Below are 20,968 nucleotides of genomic sequence, written 5' to 3'. Positions count from 1 at the left end.
CTCTCATTACTATTATTACTTGATACTTTGTTTCCGTGGCTCCTTCTTGCAGCGACTCACATATTTCATGTGGAATAATGTGGATTTATCAAGCGGTTTTAATTGAGTTTAAGATTTATTAGAATGAAATCCAAATGGAGAACAATAATAAGCTCGGCGGCGTCTCTACAACCGTAACAGAGCGGCGGAAATTAAAACGTTATCAGGTCCCGCGCCGCCGCGCCGCCGCGCCGCCGCGCCGCCGCGCCTTGACACTCAGCCGGTAACTAACGAGCGGCGGTGCAGTGTCGCGACACTGCCGACACCGCCGACACTGCGCGCGGCAATTAACCCGCCTGTAACGCCTTTATTCAGTATAATTGCCACTTAATGGCCCTGGCCCGTAAATCAGCTGCAAATGTCGCGAGTGCCGCGGCTGTCGCTGGCCGCGCGACACCGCCCGCTCTCACTGCCACAGAACTATGCGCTCATTATATGCATAATGCAGGGTTCATTTGGAATCAACGATGTAAAACTTATATGAGTACTTATATATACAGGTTTCTTATCATATATGCGGTTAAATACTACTAATAGTCAATGGTTGTTGACGTCGTGAGGGAGTGGAATTCTCTGTCGTCTTCTGTATTTCCGAACGCACATAACCCGGGTGTTTTCAAGGCCAGAGTGACCTTCTGGGCGAGCTCCATCTTAGGTCTCGTCAATGCCTTCGAGCAAGTCTGCGGCCAAGAGCAAACCCATCAAAGGTAAAAAAAACGTCATTGATGGTGTCATCCATGGCAAGCAGCACCGCTGCAGAATTAATCTTAAATATTCACTAATAATAATACTCATCCGAATGAATTTAAACGTGTGTGCGTGTGTATATTGTATTAACAAACCGCATGTATGTAGTGTATACATCAGCTGACTCATGTGTGTATGTGTGGGTGTGCAGTGCCGTCGGCGCGCATCTTGGGCGGGCCGGATCTGCACGTGGACATCGGCTCCACCATCAACCTCACCTGCCTCATACAGTTCTCCCCCGAGCCTCCCGCCTACATCTTCTGGTACCACGAGGAAGAGGTGAGCGTCAACTAACATCACCGACACCGAACACTTTTTCGCTTCACAAATGAATGAATGTTCATTCCCATTGTCCCAACACCGTAAAAATTTATACTAGCTTTAAGAAACATTTTTCTAACAAAAGTAACAGCGCCAGAGAGATTAAGTTAAGTGACTAAGTACCTAAAATGTTCCTCGCAATCAAACCGCTGTTGCATATATTACAGCCCTTTTAAAAAGCAGTAGAAATCTTTGAACACTACATTTTACCCTTCTTCGTAACTGGAGGCATCCGAAGCAACGGTAATTATACTCGTAACTCTCATAAAGCTGCGCCCGCACATTAGCATGGCGGCCGCTTGCCTCGGGAGGAGTACATTTACAGTGATCAGGATCGTATTTAACGTTATTATCTGAAATTCAAGAAATTTCAATACAAAATAAAATGTACTTAATAGAATCTCATACTTTCGATTCCATATTTAGAAGTTTTAGAACGTAAGCAAACTGTTTAATCGAGGCCAAACGCCCCAAAGCTGTGTACTTTAAGTTGATTGAAAATTAACATGAAATAAAGCTAATCCCTTTGATGAACGGCCTCCGTGGTCCAGTGGTTATGGGTTGGGCTCATAATCCAAAGGTCCCGGGTTCGAATCCCAGTGGCGGGTAAACATCACAGGCTGAAAGTAAGATGATTCATGCTTTGGAAGGCACGTTCAGCCTTGAGCGACGTCAGGGACATTTGGCGGTACAATAATAATTCTGACAATCCTGGCATCAGGCTGACCACAAACTAGATGACTAGATGAAGAAGAAAAATCCCTCTGCCCTCTGAGTTAATAACAATTGGAGTTAATATAAATTTTTCGTCGCAAAATTCGTGTTTTTTTTTTAAATTATCTTCAATTCAATACTTTTTCGATGGAAAATTCCACTTGATATTAACTCGGAATACTAAGCTGAATCATCCCCCTTACTTAGTATTCGTTACGATGACACTTACACTCCGTACAAGTACGTACGTATGGGTATTACTGACACCGTAACGAATATTGAAAGAGATGATTCGGACCCTGATTCTGAGTCAAGTGGAATTGCCTGTCGGAAAATTCATGAACATTTTAGTGTTTTTTATATTTGTTTTCAGTGCAATATTTTTACGACGAAAAATTCCACTTGTTAGTAACTCAGAATCATGATCTGAATGAATCATCCCTCAAAGTTTTCGTTATGATGTCACTAACATCCTGTATATTGTGTGCATAGCAGCCAAATTTTGATTTAAACTCTGTACGCAGAGAAAACTTTCCATGTAATAAAACGGCTCTTGCGCATATGGCGCCCAAATTAGTTGAACGAGTTGTGCGAGTTGCGAGTGGCTCGCGCCGCGCCGCCTGTGTCGCGGGCGTCGACGTGAGTGCCGCGCCGCGCGACAACTACTCGCAACTAATCCCGCGATTATGCCGTTACGTAATTAGTTTCTAACAACTTCTGCAATCGAAAGCTCCACTCCACTTCTCTAATGAGCCATTTGTATTCATCCGTTTCAAGCGCCCCGCGCCACCCTCCGCCGTGTACCGACAACAGCACTCGCGACGGCATAAGATAAACTGTTGTAAAATATAAACAACTTTAGGTAGAGGTTAAGGCGTTCGAGCATCGTGTTGGTGATATAATTATGTGACATACGCACGGCTCTCATAAGCGGGGCGAGGAGGTATAATCAAGTCCATGCAAGAGTGCCAGCGACCCCGCTTGTGACGGCGTGTGGTGTGACAAGCCGTGCTGGTGACAGAGGTGTGACTTGCGTGTGCATTGTGTGCTGAAGCAGGTGATATCGTACGACTCGTCGCGCGGCGGCGTGTCGGTGGTGACGGAGAAGGGCGCGGCCACCACCAGCTACCTGCTGGTGCAGGACGCGGCGCCCGCCGACTCCGGCCGCTACTCCTGCTCGCCCTCCAACGCCGAAGTCGCCTCCGTGCGCGTGCACGTGCTCAACGGTGAGAACGATTCACATTATACTTACTGCCTTCTCTCTTCCGGAATACCTGTAGCATCACAGGGACCATCCATGATTCGTTACTAAAGCTAAACAACGATTTTCCGCAATATTTAACAGTATAAAACAGCCATTAATACCTAGCCATGTTCGATGATTGATATTATTTAATAATTGTAATTAATATTTGCACGCCTGCTTGCAGGTTAGATAAGATTAGATCACCTACCTACTTAATTCTACATTAACACCTGTCAATTGTATCTATGATTTACTCATCTACGCAAGTTTATATTATTATTAATAATAAAATTCGATTCATGCAATATTTGTTAACCACGTGTATGTATGCGTTCCAGGCGAGCGGCCGGCGGCCATGCAGACGGGGTCGGCAGGGCTGTCCAACAGCTCGCGCTGCATCTTGGCGCTGCTGCTGGCGGGCGCGGCGCACGCGCGGCTGCTGCGGGCGCTGCTCAACAGCTGATGCCGGCGCGTGCGCTAGGCGGGGTGCCTGCCGACAGTGACACAGTGCGACACGAACTCTGCCCGGGCCCGCGCTCGCCGCCGATACCGAGCCGGGAGCCCCAACGAATCTCTCAACTAAATAAAATTTTAAGCGAAAACTTAGTTTTCGATAAGTAAATGAAACTATTTAATGAGGTTAGAATTGTTGTGAGATTTTTATGAGAAGCGATGAATAATATGTAGTAGCGTCAAATCACTGTGATTAATGTCATGTCACGTTTCCCGAGTCCGACCCGCGGCCTGGTGTAAGTAATTATAGCTGACAATGTGCGCCTGCGTGGACACACACTCCTCACTCATGCAGAGGCGGAATACACAGGCCAGCTCCCTGCACGCACGGTGGAAAAAAATCCCATTATGGCAACACTGACAGGTGTGCCAGCTACTGGCATATGTAGGTATTCCAGCCCTTATAGCACCCCCGTCACGCGACAGACACGTCGCGGGGGCCGCAGACCTCACGCCCGTCATAACACAGACCGTGTACATACCAGCTTCCCAATTCCACGTTTTATAGTCACCACATTCTTAGCATAAGCAACTAATTTGGTTCGATTTTCGCCCGATTCGGGAATTGTAAATAAATACGTAAGTTGTCTGTTTACTGATGAAAGTTTAATAGATAAGTATAATGTATTGTGTGACGTCATGTCGCGCACAGTTGTTCATGTTTGGCGATGTTTATATTTTTAGAATACGTTATCCTTCATAAATTATTAAAAGGATTCTAGCGAATTTAAGACATCGCTACGTGTCGTTCGATCCATTTATTTAATACTAAGCAATAGTAATGCTGCAACTGACGCAGTCAAATATAATATACCATTAAGAAAAATCCCATCATGTTTTCGTGCACGTCACTAGGAAATAAACTGGACCGAGCGATGAATTTATACGATGTCACTTGCATTTATTTACAAGGATTATTTAAATCAAAAATTATTTATTAGTTTACGATGAACTCACCCTAGTTAAGTTAGGATAATTGTATCGTGTGTGGCGCCTCGTGTCATCGTGAGTCGCGCCGTGAGGACACCAGACATGGCGGCCGCTGAGCAGCAGTGAGCATTGCGCGCGCGACTCTGTACAGATCCTCGGCAACAGGCTGTCCTCTCCTAAGCTCAGCTCAAATGTAACAATAACTTAAATTTTTGACTGTCAGGTTAGTATAAATTCCTACTGTAATTTACACGGCGGAGTGATTTTTTTCAGTAAACAGCTGTCGTCGTCGATGGTAGGTGACCTGTGATGGTCGCCAGCGGTCACCATCCGCCACACACGCGGTGTACGTATATGCGAGTACTAGTTAAGTGCCGCGGCTCGCCCCGAGGCCGGGCCTCGTGTAACATATAAAATATTCACTTGTATAGAATAACTGTACATACTAGACAAAGTTTTACAATAATGTTAATCTAAGTAGACAGTAACATATGTATTATACGAGACTATGTATGAAAAACATAAAACTTTATGTATACATAAACGGAATAAGTTTGTTTTCAAATAAAATATTTAATATTTAAGTAACGGCTATTTTCATTTTAAATTGAAAATCCTTTTACCATCAGAATGTGTAATGACCATTTATATCATCTTGGATACAAAATTAAAATCATCACAGTGTTGCAAGTCACGTTATACCATGAAATTAATCAAAGTAATGGATTTATACTCGAGATTCAGTCGGCGAATGTACCGTGGCACCAGTAACTACTTAGTAGGCACCTAGCAGCCGACACTGGCAAGACAGCACACATCACTAGCACACTGATCCAGTGCACGCTTCACGCCACGTTGCTTCGATAATCAATCTATTGAAAACATACAATTATACCTGGAGAAATGCAACAACATACATACCTACTTCATAAGTATTGTTCTTCAACCAATCACCTGTCTACTATAGACATGTATCGAATGATCGACAGATAACAGCCGAGGCCAGTCATTTTGCACTTGCCGGTTTCTCGAGAACGGTACCCGAACAACACCATATTGATGCTTTAATATGACAACGTATTAAAATCAAATTGTCGTCAATAGACAATTCGCCTAATCATCTGTTATGATAGGTACTTATTACTTACAATATGTCGATTCACGATGACATACTTACTAATTGTAAACAGTTTTATCATTCAATACAACTCAATTGGTTTACATATCACGTCAAAAAAATATAGTTATGATTGACCATTGTCCTAATGTTAACATTTATATACAGGCATAGATTAGTCACATAACAGTAGGCACTCAACTCTCAACTTATAGAAAATATAGTGGGAACGAGCAAAATAACCCGTGACGCGAAGGAAATGGATTTGTCATTAGGCTCCCGTGGAGACGGGACAAGGAGCAATGTAAGCACTTACGCCACGCCACGCTACGCCACGCCACGCCACTCGCCTCGCCGCGGGCCGCCGCCGGCGCTACCACCAACCTTCAGTACGGCGGCACACATCATTAATCTCCTCAGTAACTGGTGTCAGGCCACAGTAAGCGGAGTCGTCGAGCCAGACAGGTGGGTATTAGTCGCAATTTGCCATCCGCGTCTCGATACGTCATCATTAGAACTAGCGACCAAACAGCGTGCTTTAGGGTTACCAAATACACAACATGTTGCTTACAAGGAGCCTTGACTTGGGAGAGATATTGTTAGACGGACCGGCCTGTGCATAACACAATTTCACAAATGAACAGCAGTGCATTAGGAAAACTACCGCCTCCCGTATTCGTGTTATATTAATAAACTTTATGACTCATAAGTAATAAACTAGGTAAGTACTTACAACTATTCTAGAATCGTTTACAGCTGAGAAATCAAACGAATAAGGAAAGTAATAATTTTCCTCGACGCTACGTAATGTTTCAAATAACTAAATAAAGATTACAAAACTAAATTAACAATTAATCTACTAAAATCTACTAAAATAATAATATGTATGTACTACGTAAGTACCAAATTCATTATAAGTAGTTCGAGCGAATACTTATTCCTATGCGAGCGTGACTACCCCAATTGAGAATATAATCGTGAGCTACGTTATTTGCGCATGTGCATACTCCCATACGTCCATCAACCAGAGAGGACTGAGTTGCTTCTCTGTGGAATGCTGGAGAATTACCATAAGCCGTTGAGTTGAATGCTGTCACGGGAGTTACTTCACGATATTTTCTTCACTTCTGCACATGATATTAAATATATCCGCACATAAAGCAGGGGGTTTAAAAAAGGCACATCGAAGCAATTCATTTAAAAAAGCAATATTGCAATTGCGCATATAAAAGTAACTGCTCAATGGAAACAAATATCCAAGAGCATTATTGCTTTTTAGATGAATTGCTTCGTTGTGGCGTTTTTAACCCCCAGAAAACAAATGCCGAAATGCAAACCTAAAGCTTTAAAATGTGATCGAGCCGCGGTTTCATCCAACCAGACACATAAATACCTATTACTGCTTAAATATTTGATCAAAACAGTATCACGGTCGTGAAGTGACATGAAAGCACCAGAGTGGAATGTAGCTGTATCGGCGCGCAGTGGCTGCTGGCTGGCTTAGCGGCGCAGTGTGTTCACAGTGTTGTGTGGCGGCGACGACGGACGAGCGCGCGCCGAGCGGCGCGGCTTAAGCCGGGATTAGCCGCGGCGAGCCGAGCGACGCAGCCGCCGTCGGTGGAGCGGATATTACACACTACCTCGTCCCACACGGTTTAACTTCCACCGTTTAAAGCAATTTTGTTTGTTGTTTACCTTCAGGCCACGACGTTTTGAAAAGATAGAGGCCTGATATTACATAATGGCACGGTTCAGCGACGTCAAAGGCGCTTCTTAAACCATACATACATAAACTCACGCCTATTTCCCACCGGGGTAAGCAGAGACTATAGAATTCCATTTGCTTCGATCCTGACACACTTCTCTTGCTTCATCCACATTCATCAATCGCTTCATACACGCACGCCGGTTCAGAGTAGATCGTATTGAACCTTTTCTAAGGACATCTTAAACCATGTATCGCCTTATTTCCCGCACCGCAACTAGTATAAGGGTCATATGTCATTAGAACACCACGGTGGTGCCGTGAGGTAGCATTGATTACAACTGCATACATTTGTTGCGACGGTCGCGCCACCATAGTGTCCTATTCATATAGGGCCCTTACAGTTCTCACAAGAAAATTACATGTAAGTAGGTATATTAGATACGTATATTAGATATAATCTCGAAGGTTATTGTTGATATTGATAAGTATACCTCTGCAAGATTAGGTTTTATTATAGTTATATCACAAATGAACATTGGACATTACACTCCGTCGTCCGTGCATAGGTATTGAACTTTGATCATGTAGGTGCCTACCTGTACTATGAACGTGTGACATGACGTCCTACTATTGCGTCTTTTTCAATATAAAAATACCTAGTATACCTACCTATGTATGGAATGGAGATAAATAAACACAAATATTTTTTTAAGCGTCCGAACTTCAGAACACAATATTTTTTCAAAGGCAAGCCTAGTGTCCCTTAGGTTAGTTTGTACAAAACCCTCGGTGCGCAAGTACGAGTCGCACTTAACCGGCTATTCTACAAATAAAATATTCTGTTGTATATCTGCTGGATACGCAACCGTTGACACAGAAACAACAACGAAGTTGATACGGTATGAACATATTGAAATCACTTCAGTAATCTGATTAACAGTCAAAATCAGTTAAATGTAACCTAATCTACACAGGGAACATAGCACAGGTCATATACAGTTTATGTCTCGACTTGAAAAAAGAGCTGCGAGTTCAAGCCCCATCCGTACTAGACATTTTCGGAGAAATTTGCTCTTTGTAACATTCCCTAAGCACGGGTACTTGAACGCTATAGACACAAAAAAACATTTACAATTTATCTTATCGATTGAATACAAGCAGGCTGTACGCAAACAGGGCAAAAGGTAAATGCTTGAAGTGTCTGTTCTATTGGCTGGGTCGTGTAGTGGCCAGATAAAGCGATCAGATCTGTCATCAACTGTAGCAGGATCTTGAGTTACGAACATTGAATAACTTCATAGTTGATATCAAATAACAAATATTGTGTTACCTACTTATAAATATTTGACATAAAAAAAAATTAAAAATTCCTTCTCCCTTAGAAATAGTTTAGATTTACAGTTTTAATATTTAACAGTTTACAGTTTGTTATATCTGGTGTAATTAATTAATACAACCAAAATATATTAGAGTTGTTTATTTATTTCAAAAAGGCGGGGAAAAACGTACATGAGCGTATTCCATCTATTTATTAATTGGCGGCACAGTGTTGCCCTATTATATTTCAGACTATACAACACTCTCCCCCACTTAATAATATAATTTTACACACCATAAATGTGTAATAATAATAGCAAATTATTATTATTAACAGTATGAAGTAAACTAAATTATACATTAACAATATAAATCAACTATATATTTTTTTATTATTATTCCAAAGCCTGTCCACACTCTAAGAGCTGGTTAGCATGTCGTTTCCATTGTAGTCCATCCACTTCTACCATATAAGTCACACCTGGTACTAAAACTTCACAAATTTTGCCTAAAGACCATTTCTTTTTATTCTTTCTGTGATCCCTCACCATCACTTTTTCTCCTGTTGTAAATTTTTTATAAACGTTTTTACTATTTATTGTCAGTTTTACTTGTTCCAAATCAATTCTGTCATTAACTGGGTGTGGTCTCAACAATGAGAAACGACATCTTAACTCCCTACCCAACATCAGTTTTGCTGGACTCTGGCCTGTAGTTTTGTTTACAGTGTTTCTATAGTCAAACAGAAATAAATTGCAAGCATATTCAACTGTATGTCCACTCTCCACTATTTTTACAATATGTGATTTGAAAGACTCGACAAACCGTTCAGCTAATCCATTCGTAGGTGGATAGTATGTTGGAGTGAAACTTTGCATTACTCCAACCAATTTACAAAACTTCTTAAATTCTTCACTAGTCCATGTGGGACCATTATCAGTGACCAAATGTAAAGGGTACCCATACCGTATGAAAATGCTTTTAAACACCTGAATAGTTTTTTGAGCTGTAATATTAGTCATGACAAATGCCTCAGGCCATTTCGAATATGCATCTATTACAACTAAAAACATTTTTGAATAAAGAGGTCCCAAAAAATCTGCGTGTAATCTATGCCAAACTGCAGGAGGCTGAGGCCACATTGTTAATTGTGTTTTTTTGGGGTTTTTACGGTTTTGTAAACATATCATACAATTTTTTGTTATATTTTCAACTTCCTTATCCATGCCTGGCCACCAAAAATATGATCTAGATATCTCTTTCATTCTTGTAATGCCTAGATGACTAGTGTGTAACTCGTACATTACTTCGTCTTTTAAACTCTTAGGTATTACGACTCTATATCCCCATAATAGACAATCCTTCTCCATAGTAATCTCATTTTTTCGGGTAAAATACGGTTCATACTCTTCTCCAAAATCATTTTTTGCTGGCCAGCCATCTCTACAATATCTTAGCACATCACACAGAACTTTGTCTTTTTTTGTTTCCTTTTGAATAGTTTGCCAATTTAGTACAGTTAGATTTGATTTATTTATATAGTTTACTACATTAGATTCAAAAGTCTTTTCAATTATTTCGGAGTTTTTCAAATTATCTTCTTGTACTGTAGTGACTACGCGTGACAAATAGTCTGCTGGATTGTTTTTGGATTTTATATGTTGAATCTCATAATTAAATCCACTTAAAAAAATTGACCAATATTGTAATCGCTTTGCTGCCCTTTTCGGTATTCCATACTTTGGTCCTAATATTTTCGCTAATGCCTCATTGTCGGTTTGTAAGACAAACTTTTTACCATATAAAAATTCGTAAAATTTACTTATTCCAAAAATGATTGCATATGCTTCTTTCTCTAAGATTGGGTATTTCATTTGAGTGTCATTCAACTTTTTGCTTGCAAATGCTACAGGTTTTATTACATTATTGCCGTCTTTTACAGATAATATAGCAGCTACACCACTATCAGCAGAATCACAAGTTAAAACAATAGTTGAATTATTGTCAAAATGTGACAATGAGGATGTATTTGCAAGCGCTTTTTTTATTTCTTGAAATGAATTTTCACATTGCTCTGTCCACACAAATTTATCTTTCTTTAAGCAATCATATAATGGCTTCAATATTATTGCCATGTTTTGCAAAAATCTGTTATAGTAGTTCACTTTACCTAAAAATGACTTAAGCATCTTTATATTATCTGGGCGTGGCAATGATAGCAAAGGCTCTATTTTACTTTTTATAACTTTTATACCAGTTTTATTTACTTCAAATCCAAAAACATCCAGTTTATCTTTAAAGAATTTACACTTATTCATTTTTAATTTCAATCCTGACTCTTTCAATCTTTGTAGTACCTGTCTTAATTTTTCATTTGTTTCCGTTAATGTCTTTCCATATACATATATGTTATCAATATACACAATTATGTCTATCCCACTCAATTTTTGTGTTATTAATCTTTGGAATGAACCAGGACCAGTACTAACACCAAAAGGTAAGTATAGGTACTTGTAAATACCCTCTTCAGTGACAATTGTTACCAATTTTTGAGACTCCTCATCTAACGGGGCTTGTAAGTAAGCCTCTTGTAAATCCAATTCACAAAAGTAGTTATTACCTTGTAATTTCATCATAATGTTATCAATTGTTGGTAATGGGTAATGATCAACATTCAGATATTTGTTTATAGTTATACGATAGTCACCACACAAGCGAACTGTTCCATCTGGCTTTAACACCGGTACCACTGGAGTACCCCATTCGGAGTACTCAACTGGCTCAATACGTTTGTTTTCTACTAATCTCTTTATCTCTTCTTTAACTTTATCTTTTAATGCAAATGGAACAGTTCTGACTGGCATAAATACTGGTCTAACTCCTGGTGCAATTGACAGGTGGATTGGCTCTCCTTTGAAATCTCCCATACCTGGTTCAAAAACATCACTAAAATCTTTTTTTACATCATCAATAAGTTTTTCTGTTGGGATTTCTTCAAACATTTTTTGTTCAAACTTCGGTGGCCATAATTGTAACAAAGAGAGCAAATCCTTTCCAATTATCTTGGGCATTCCATCTTTTACAACAAATAATCTTTGGTTATTTATTTTTACAGACTCATAACTAATAGTTAAATTCTCAATGACTCCTAGAGGAGTTGAAGTTGACTGGTCAAAATTTGTGAAAATTACATTACGTTGTTTAATTTCTAAATCTGGAAAGTAGTGTTGTTTATCAGATAAAGTGATTGTACTCACATCAGCTCCTGTGTCAACTTCAAACTCGAATACCTTTCCATTTACACAGACATTCAAAACAGCAGGTGGAATTTTACCTTTATCACTAAAATAGAAAATATCAAAAATTTCAGTGTCTTTCTCTTCTGCAACCTTTTCTTCTTCAATCACCTCATTGTTTTCTAAATCAGTAGTTTCCACAACATTCACATTTTTCATTTTCAAATCTTTATTTCTATTGCATACTCTAAAAATATGTCCTTTGATGCCGCATTCACTACAAAATTTCTCACGCAAGGAGCATTGTGCCTTTATGTGTCCACTTTTTCCACAACAATAACATGTACTTTGTTTATTTACTGGAATCATGTTCTGTCGATAACCACTACTTTTGTTTCTTGTGTAGTTTTTTCCTTGTAATTTAAACATCTGTGGTTGTTCCTGCTCTTTCTCGTGGCTGAACGCTAACTTGTAAGCTGTCTCAACAGTTTTTCCCAACTGTGTTAATTTTTCCAAAGATTGATCGGCTTGTTTTAATAATTCAAACTTCACAGAATCACAATAAGTTCCATTTAACAATCTCTCTTTTATTTCATCATCTAAACACTTAAAATTGCAATTTTTTGACAATTTCTTCAGTTCCATAACATATTGTTCTATAGTTTCATTAGGTTTTTGACATCTTTTTCTAAATTCCGCTTGATGTAGTGCATAGTTTTTAACTGGATGGTAGTATTTTTTCAGCTTTTCACAAATGTTTTCGTAAGATTCTTTCACAGGTGACGTAGGGGTGCATAATGTCGTCAATAAGTCATAAACATTAGTACTCAGTTTGGTAATAAGTAACGGTACCTTTTTTGCGTCGGGTATGTCATTTAATAGTATAAAACATTCAAATTGTTGGTGGTACGCATTCCAGTTTTCGCCTGTGAAAACTTCTAAACTAGTGATTGCGGCCATATTGCCGGCTGTGTTGGTTTCAGTTTTGTTTTCTTCTACGTATTGTCGTAAAAAAATCTTATCTCCTTTATAGTATTTACATCTGAAAATCTTTGTTCTTGCGCTATTCTATTAGCGATTACTATTAATTCTTCTTTACTTTTCTCTTGTATCCACGACTTTTTCCCTTGTTTAATTAATTGGTCAATTAAATCCATTAAACATTTCTGTTTTCAGAAAACAAAATGTTAGGTTATAATTTTCGCACAATTGTTTATTTATGGCTTTACCAATAGAACACACTTATTTATTATTTTTTTACTATCACACACGCTTTTGATTCGTTTCTTGCTCGTCGCCAATGTTATATCTGGTGTAATTAATTAATACAACCAAAATATATTAGAGTTGTTTATTTATTTCAAAAAGGCGGGGAAAAACGTACATGAGCGTATTCCATCTATTTATTAATTGGCGGCACAGTGTTGCCCTATTATATTTCAGACTATACAACACAGTTTATCTTTTAATTTCTATCAGTCTTATCAGCCTATAGTCGGGACATCCGCAATTTGGTACACATAGGTATCACAAAAATATATTTATTATTAAGGTTCTTTCTTAGGAGTAAGTATGCACCTAGGTAATTCGATAATTTTCAGAGAGAAAACATGAATAATACTTCTGGTGGTGATCAATGGTGTGGTGGATGCTGCGGGCTTGAGAGTCGGCCCGCGGCCATGGAGTCCGTATTGGAACACAGCAGTGGACGGAGGCTCGCGTAAACCGCTGATCACGTCAGCATCGCAATGTGCGACCTTTACATGACTTCAATACATAGTACACATGCATGCGAAAATGTGGTAACATACCTACCTACTTACAAGTTGCCTACCTTAGCACTTAGTGTTCTTATTAAGTACCTACTTTGTATCACAAAACAAAACGTATAAGTAGCAAATAATACTTACCTAAGGATTATCAAGATTTTCTGGGAAAAATAGAATAGAATACCTATATACCTACCTATCCGCTTTTTTAATCAGTTTTCGTCAATACGGGATGTTTTTGCTGAACTGTATAGCGCCATCTGTGTCATGTGTCTCGAACCACGACGTGATGTACCTAGCTTGAGGTCGTGTCGTCGCTACAGATCGCTGTGGTAGCGGGTCACCGACACCCTACACACAGCGCAATTGGCCTTCACAATAGCAACGATAACATTAAGGTTAAGCCATTACCATAATTCCTTATTCTATACCATTACTGTAAGTATTATACCATAGAATAAGGAATAATGCAATTATAGTTACGCGCAATATCGGTACGTTTGGTATAGGTACGCCGGAAAACTTACCGGATGCCTATATTCTAACATACTTACCTATATTTTTAAGTGTTTTCTGATTAGCGGGATCGTTTCCATTTATAGAGCTTCGCGCTCATTTTTCGTTGTATTTTGTTTTGTTATATTATAGCTGGTGCAGTAAGGTTTACCTACTTACCTAAGTGTATATGGAAGCAATGTGTTATATATAAGTTATAGTTTAAGGCGCCAAGAGTTGTTATAGACGTACTACTTAGAACTTAGGTTACCTATAGCACAGAATATATAGACATATTATAGTAGGTACTGAGTACAGCAAAGAAAATCTACCTACTCCATAACAATTAGCTCCTGGATCTGTATTTCCTTTTTCTCTGTACAGATAGGTAATTAGGTGAATATTATTAAATAGGTACCAAAGTAGATATTTAATGAGCATATGAAAGATAGTAAGGATAAGATAAGGTTTCAAGAGACACGATTATCTTGCATAACAACCTTACATAAAAACGGTAAACCATTTACTTACTGATGACGCGTGTCTCAGATAGGTACATCGCATAAGTTTTTCTAATCCTCATCATGAGATGAGTGCTACTTGTGCTTATGATGATATAAGCACCTAGTAACATACATATTAAATATGACATAAACCCGACTCGTAATCCCTAATAGGGCCCACGTTTTGCCCACAAAACGACAAGCAATCAGAAAAAAGACTTGCAGCCATTCTTGGTAGGCACATACGTAGTCTTCAATGACGGCTTTTAGATAGGTATATTACTTATCCTGTTTTATAGGTGTTCAGTCGAAAACATAAATATCATACTTTATCGACAAGTCTAAATGTGTCCCAGAGTTTCCTATCAGTTGGTTGTTGCGACTGTTATCAGCGCTATCACACAAAAACAAACTTATATTATACGTAATTATATCTAAATAACACATTAATTTACTTTCCATTACCAACATGAGATATCGATATACTGTGAGTTGGAGTTGCTAATTTTCTAATTTGTTTCTTGCCATGTTAAAAAGAGGCGTTCAATGACCTCTGTGGTGACCTTGGTGACCTCTATAAATCTCTTCGTTCGAACTAACTAGGTTTATTACCTAAATTAAAAAATAGGTAACGTAAAACAAAAAAAAAACAGTCGCTATTTAGGTAATATCCAAAATGCAAAATATCTGCAAGTAATGTCTGGGGAAACAATATTACAATACGTACTTATTTTATGTTTCCTCAATTGCGTAGTCATGCTAGTGAACTGCGTAATACTAATGTGGGGACCTTGTGAGTTCATAAGTCCATCCCAATCTCGACACCAAACTGGTTGCTCAATGTCAGCTCCCCGCCGCGCCTGCGCCCGCGCCTCCGCCGGCGTAAATGAGCCAAACAAAAACACTGCGTACGGTATAATTACATGACTTGCTTTTGCCAAAAATATGCATTATACTGATGTTCAGTTAACGTTCTCCTCAAAAGTCGAGTATTTACTTCAGGCGCTGTTGATTAATTTCGCCTTGTACCAATTGTATTTCGCGCAGTCGTTTACCTTAATTAGGCAGCTCACCCTGACACTTGGCAAATAACATTTACTTATTAAAACTCAGACCGTGGATGACCGTATGACACCAGGCAACGTAACTTTCGCCATTTGTCTTAAATACTCATCACATTCGATTTTGTAACAGGGTATACTGTATGTATGTTTAATGTGCGCTGGCGCAGGCAGGGAATCAGAGCGCGCATGAGTTGCGATAATGACACGCCGCTTGCATCACCCGACACGGACAATTAGCACTACGGTATTCAACAAATAATATATATTACGACGTAACCTTACAATATCAGTACAAAAAATCTCATTAATACAATTTACAAAAGTACAAAATTGTAAAGATAGAAACTCCCGTTAGCATATAAGTAGTTACAACCACACTCATTAAGTTACACGTAGTGTCCAGTTTCCAGTTCTCACCAGCACACGAGCACCGCCGGCGCCGGCGCAGCGCCCGCGACAGCACAGCGCGACTCTAGCCGAACAGGTACGAGTAAAGTACCGTGGCGACGATGCCGAGCAGCACGGGGAACTTCCACGAGCTGAGGAAGCCGGGCCCATCCTCGGCCCGCTGGTCGTCCCAGCTGACCGGCCGCCGCTTCACCTCGACGCGCTCCTCCGCCACTACCTCGCCCACCACGTACTTCTTCATGAGCGTCTTGGCGTCGAGGCTGTGGCCAATGTCGTCGAAGTCCTCGCTGGCGTCCTTGCCGGCCACGTTGACCAGCACTTCGTGCCCACCTGGGTGCTCGTCCAGGAACGGCGTCACGTCATACACCACATTGTCGATGATGAATAGCGTGCTCTTGGCACCGCTGGCGCGCTCGGCGACTTGCTTCCTGGTGAACTGCTGCGACATGCTGCGCGTGCGGCTGCGGCTGTGACGAGGGACGTGCGGCGGCGGCGAGGTCGGCGCGCGACTGTCGGCGCCCGCGCCGCTCGCGCGCCTCCCTCCACGACTCGCACTGATAACGAGCTATCATTCGCGACGATTGTCTCGTAACCGTGACTCATTACATTTCACTGCGATCTACGATATAATGCCTTATGCCTTCATAATAGAATCGATCAGCTTCTCGAATTGGACATGAAACATCACGAATGCAACACATCAGTCAATCATCACACAGAGTTCTGTTTTCTGAAGATATACCTACCTACTTAGGGAATTATTATACTACTTAGATACTGCAGAAAACTCGTATGAGTAACCGGTGTGCAACTGAATTTTACCATTGTTCTATAAATAAAGTAATATAGTAAACTGTTAAGGTAAGGAGGTAGGTACATTACAGTAAGATTTTTATAGTTGCCTCGACCTCTACCACGTGCCGCTATATTACCCATAAATTGTGCAAATGCAACCAATTACAATTTATATTTAGATACCTTTTCAGTTCTTAGACGTGTGTATATTTTAAATATATAGCTTATATTATATTATACATAATTATTATAGAGGCAGGTAGAAACGTCATTCGTTCATTATATTAGTATTGGGTATTGAAACCAGTTCCATTATTATACGAATGTATATTTAAAACAACAATCAACCTATTAATAACTTATGAATGAGAAACACAACCTTTTTCCATAGCACGAGGTACTTATAGATAAGAGTTTAAGTACTAATGTATAGAGAGCACCCACACAGGGGACCTACCTGCTATGAGAAGGTCTTGTGCGCACGGAACCACGCTTGCAGGAGAAAAGAGGAATTAAAAAATGCGAGTTCAAATCTAAAAGCAAGAGTTCTCATGATAGGTATACTTCAAATAGTGTCACACGGACGCACGGAGAAAGCGCAACAGAAAAATATAATATTTTTGTTTAAATGCCGGTCGATCCGTTGATTCTAAACACTTCTAAAAGCGGAACAGGTTGTTAATTCGTGTGCATATTTTATTTTATTACTTATTACGTCTTTGGTTTAAAATCATTAAAAGTTTAAATGGCACGTAGAGTCGACATCTCGCACTATAGGAATGCTCTACATATTTTCTAAAAGATAATATAAAATTCAACTATCAACATGAGCTAGAGATGCTTCCACCATGCTTCCAGCAAATATGGTTATAATATAACTAATAACATGGATCGTAGCAGAGTATCAAGTAAGAACCATCGTAGTAGCTCAAAACACAATCATAGGAATGGGCGCACAGTGTAACTATGATGAGTCACTGACGGCAGCAGGAGAGATTTTGTACTGCTGGTGTGTCTGTTCACTGCGAGGTGGCCAGAAGGGACGAGTGAGGGCGCCTAGTCGAAGAGATACCCGTGGAGCCACCACGCGAGCACGGCGAGCGCGAGCGGCGGGCCGGCGGCGGCCAGCGCGCCCGCCAGCGTCAGCGGACTGGCCCCGCCGCCCCAGCCCTGCTCGCGCACACGCACCTCGCGCCGGTCCGCCTCCACCACCTCCCCGACCACGAACTTCTTCATCCAGTCGCGCGCGTCCTCACTGTGGCCGACGTCGTGGAAGCACTGCGACGCGTCGCGGCCCGCGTTGTCCAGCAACACCTCCGGCCCGCCCGGATGCTCCTCCAGGAACCTCGTCACGTCGTACACCACATTGTCTATCACGAAGGCGGCGTCCTCCTTGTGGTTGCGCGCCTCCAGCTCCTGCCGCGTGTACGTGCGGGTCGTCATGTTGCGTGCGCGCACGAAGCCGGTCGCCGGAACACTGCCGCATGTGCTGCCGCCGCCACTGACCCGGCTAACACACATTCACAAGGAAATCCACTACCCCGGTACCTCTATTACATATTCTAATGAAAATCACGTCGTCAACTTACTACCTACTTATATATTATGCAGGCTAGGAGTGTGTCAGCAAGTGGAGTCGAATATCATTGATATCTTAAGTATCTAATAATATTTATAATATCTTATATAGGTCACTCAAACCCAAACACAGTAATAAGTAAGTCATTGTAAACCGACGACTAAGGTCTCAAATGGTGACAAGCAATTAATAAGGGTCTGAGGATACACTGGAAGAAATTGAGGAGAACGTTTGCTTAGTAGTTGGACACTCACACAGATTCATTCATTATTATAACACATGGACCAACATAAACCGCTCACATTCGCCGCAATACCTACTTGTGGCTTATATGACTTGCTACCTTGAATTATTCTACTTCTTATTCATTAGTAGCGAAATTACTGATTTAGAAACTAAAAGTAATGGCACGTTAAATTGTTTCCAATTAAACGTATTCGTCGGTGTGTGTGGCGACACGGCGACACCTGACCCGCGTGTGACGTCACCGCTGCGGCTGCGCACCACATTTGCAAGTATAACTATATTTTTTTTAATTTACGCTGCTCTGACTACTTTCATCCAAAACAACAATTAGGTAGTTACCTAATTATTACACGTTTAAAATCAATTAACCAGTTTTGTATTGCCTAATATCTACGCACATTTACACAAACCTCATTTATTATAATAACTAAGTACCAATAAATAACAAAAATATGTTCAACCATTGTTTGAAGTTGACGTGGTTATTATCATCATTAAAACACATAATACCACCAGGTTCTTACCGCGTTAAATCAGGAATATTAGACTCCCGAGTCAAATCAGGGACCTGAGAATAGGAGTCATGTTCAAACAAGAAACAAGAAACATTTACAATAAAACACATTTACATTTTTTTTTTTCCTGATTTAACTCGGTAAGAACTCGGTATTTTGTTTTAATGTGTTCAATGGCTTAGAATCCCAGGTACGTGTACAAATCCACTATGCGATTACGTCCTGTTTCCATGACGAACTTTCACGCACGGGTCTATGTAAGGGACGGACGGGCCGGTGACCTACACCGTCACGTTTAAGCATTTGGTTAAAATATATCTTTCCCACTGGGACCGCAGGGCGAGTGCCCAACATAATTATTTTCTATTTAGGTAGGTACTACCGATAAATATTTTTATTTTGAGAAAACACCATACCTAACTCTTGTTGCCTGCGAACCGCGACATGCCTGGCAGCACATAGGCCCTAAATGCGACCTATTTGGAGTTGTATCCACTTTAGATTGCTTCGTATCGAACTGGGTGCGCGAATCAATGAGGAACTTTCCAGGCTGCGTTCCTCAAAAACAATAAAGATGGCGCTGTACATAGTTTACTTCGTTTATCCTTCTAATTTTACGAATAACAGACATATGCATCTTTTATCTTTGTTTTTTTGGGTCATTTATACCCTTTTTATTACACCCAGGCACAATTCCATCTTCCACCCATTATTATGATCAAAAAGATAGGAACTTAAATCTTTACATACGTATAATGTAATCCAAATACTTAACAATTATTTTTATATGTGCTTCTGCCATTAAATTATATTTTGGAATAATTATGTACCTACGCGAGTAGGTAATGAGAAAATAGGTAGGTAATTATCACGTTAAAGCTGTATTATTATTATTATTGCGTATGGCAGACAAATATCCTGCTTGGATCATATATCCAGCTTAAGCTCCCTTAACCAAGTCTCTGCTGCATCCGTCACACAATGCAGCTCGGCTATACCACCTGGGAACCGGTGCAGAGGGCACTCGTTCACTATGTGAGATATGGTTTGGTCCGGGTGACCACATTCACAGTATGGTGACTCCTTTAAGCCCCATCTACACAGGTGATGGTTTGACTTTCCATAGTCGGTCCTACACCGGTTCAGTCGTGTCCAGATTTTTCGCTTGGAGTCAAAGCCAGGGACCCTCCGCGAGGGATCCTGAATAAGGTCCGAATTTGTGCCGTCGAACATGTTCCACTCCAGCCTCCACGTATCTTCCACACTGAATTGACTTTTTATGCGCTCGTCATTCCAGATCGGTGACCTTGATGGAAGGCGTGCTCTGGGTAGGTTATCCAGCGTGTCCCTTATTGGCATGGGGCCAGAGCGGTTCATGTAGAAGCACATATTCCACTCAATTGCGGCCGCTCTGCACCTACGCAGCCCAGGCGGTGGAATATGAGCCAGGACTGGAAGCCAGGGGAGTGGTGTAGATCTTATCACTCCCGTTATAAGGCGCATTGCTTCGTGTAGCTGAGTGTCGACCTTGTGTGTGTGTGCACTACGGTACCAAAAAAAAAGCTGAAGAAAAAGAAAAAGGTTAAAGCTGTACAACGCCATCTATATTGTTTTTGGTGAACGTAACCTGGAAAGTCCCTTATTGTTAAATGTTAGTGAAACTATTAAATCCTGCGCACCCATGAAGACAGTTTTTCAACTCCAAA

The 20,968-nt window shown here is 40.5% G+C and overlaps 3 protein-coding genes across 9 annotated transcripts in view; 1 reads left to right on the top strand and 2 right to left on the bottom strand.

Annotated features, from left to right (window-relative positions):
* The window catches only part of LOC126373913 (zwei Ig domain protein zig-8-like), a 505,869-nt gene extending 502,199 nt beyond the window's left edge, over window positions 1-3,670 (top strand). For 5 of the 7 annotated variants that reach the window (XM_050020292.1, XM_050020284.1, XM_050020309.1 and 2 more), the window contains 3 exons: window positions 938-1,065; window positions 2,876-3,047; window positions 3,406-3,670. In XM_050020292.1, the coding sequence (XP_049876249.1) occupies window positions 938-1,065; window positions 2,876-3,047; window positions 3,406-3,530 (425 nt within the window). In that variant the 3' untranslated portion in view covers window positions 3,531-3,670. The remainder of the gene's footprint in view (window positions 1-937; window positions 1,066-2,875; window positions 3,048-3,405) is intronic. The other 2 variants (XM_050020300.1, XM_050020319.1) reach the window with 1 other exon arrangement.
* Window positions 3,671-15,966: 12,296 nt separating this feature from the next.
* Window positions 15,967-17,112, bottom strand: LOC126374170 (cytochrome b5-like). Its single transcript, XM_050020656.1, has one exon. It carries the CDS (start codon window positions 16,573-16,575, stop codon window positions 16,192-16,194), a length of 384 nt encoding a protein of 127 aa, XP_049876613.1. The 5' UTR covers window positions 16,576-17,112; the 3' UTR covers window positions 15,967-16,191.
* Window positions 17,113-17,234: 122 nt separating this feature from the next.
* Window positions 17,235-18,789, bottom strand: LOC126374122 (cytochrome b5-like). The gene is made up of 2 exons (XM_050020585.1): window positions 18,756-18,789; window positions 17,235-18,432 (listed from the first exon to the last, which is right to left on the bottom strand). Exons 1-2 carry the CDS (start codon window positions 18,767-18,769, stop codon window positions 17,979-17,981), a joined length of 468 nt encoding a protein of 155 aa, XP_049876542.1. The 5' UTR covers window positions 18,770-18,789; the 3' UTR covers window positions 17,235-17,978.
* Between the last annotated feature and the right edge of the window lie 2,179 nt (window positions 18,790-20,968).

This window comes from Pectinophora gossypiella, chromosome 2, assembly GCF_024362695.1.
Source record: "Pectinophora gossypiella chromosome 2, ilPecGoss1.1, whole genome shotgun sequence".
NCBI lineage: Eukaryota > Metazoa > Arthropoda > Insecta > Lepidoptera > Gelechiidae > Pectinophora > Pectinophora gossypiella.
Note: the sequence above shows the minus strand (reverse complement) of the source record. Positions and strands in the feature narration are given on the sequence as shown.

Bases quoted from the DNA above. Each gene is read 5' to 3' on its own strand.
- LOC126374170 (XM_050020656.1), bottom strand. From the start codon at position 16,575: ATGTCGCAGCAGTTCACCAGGAAGCAAGTCGCCGAGCGCGCCAGCGGT.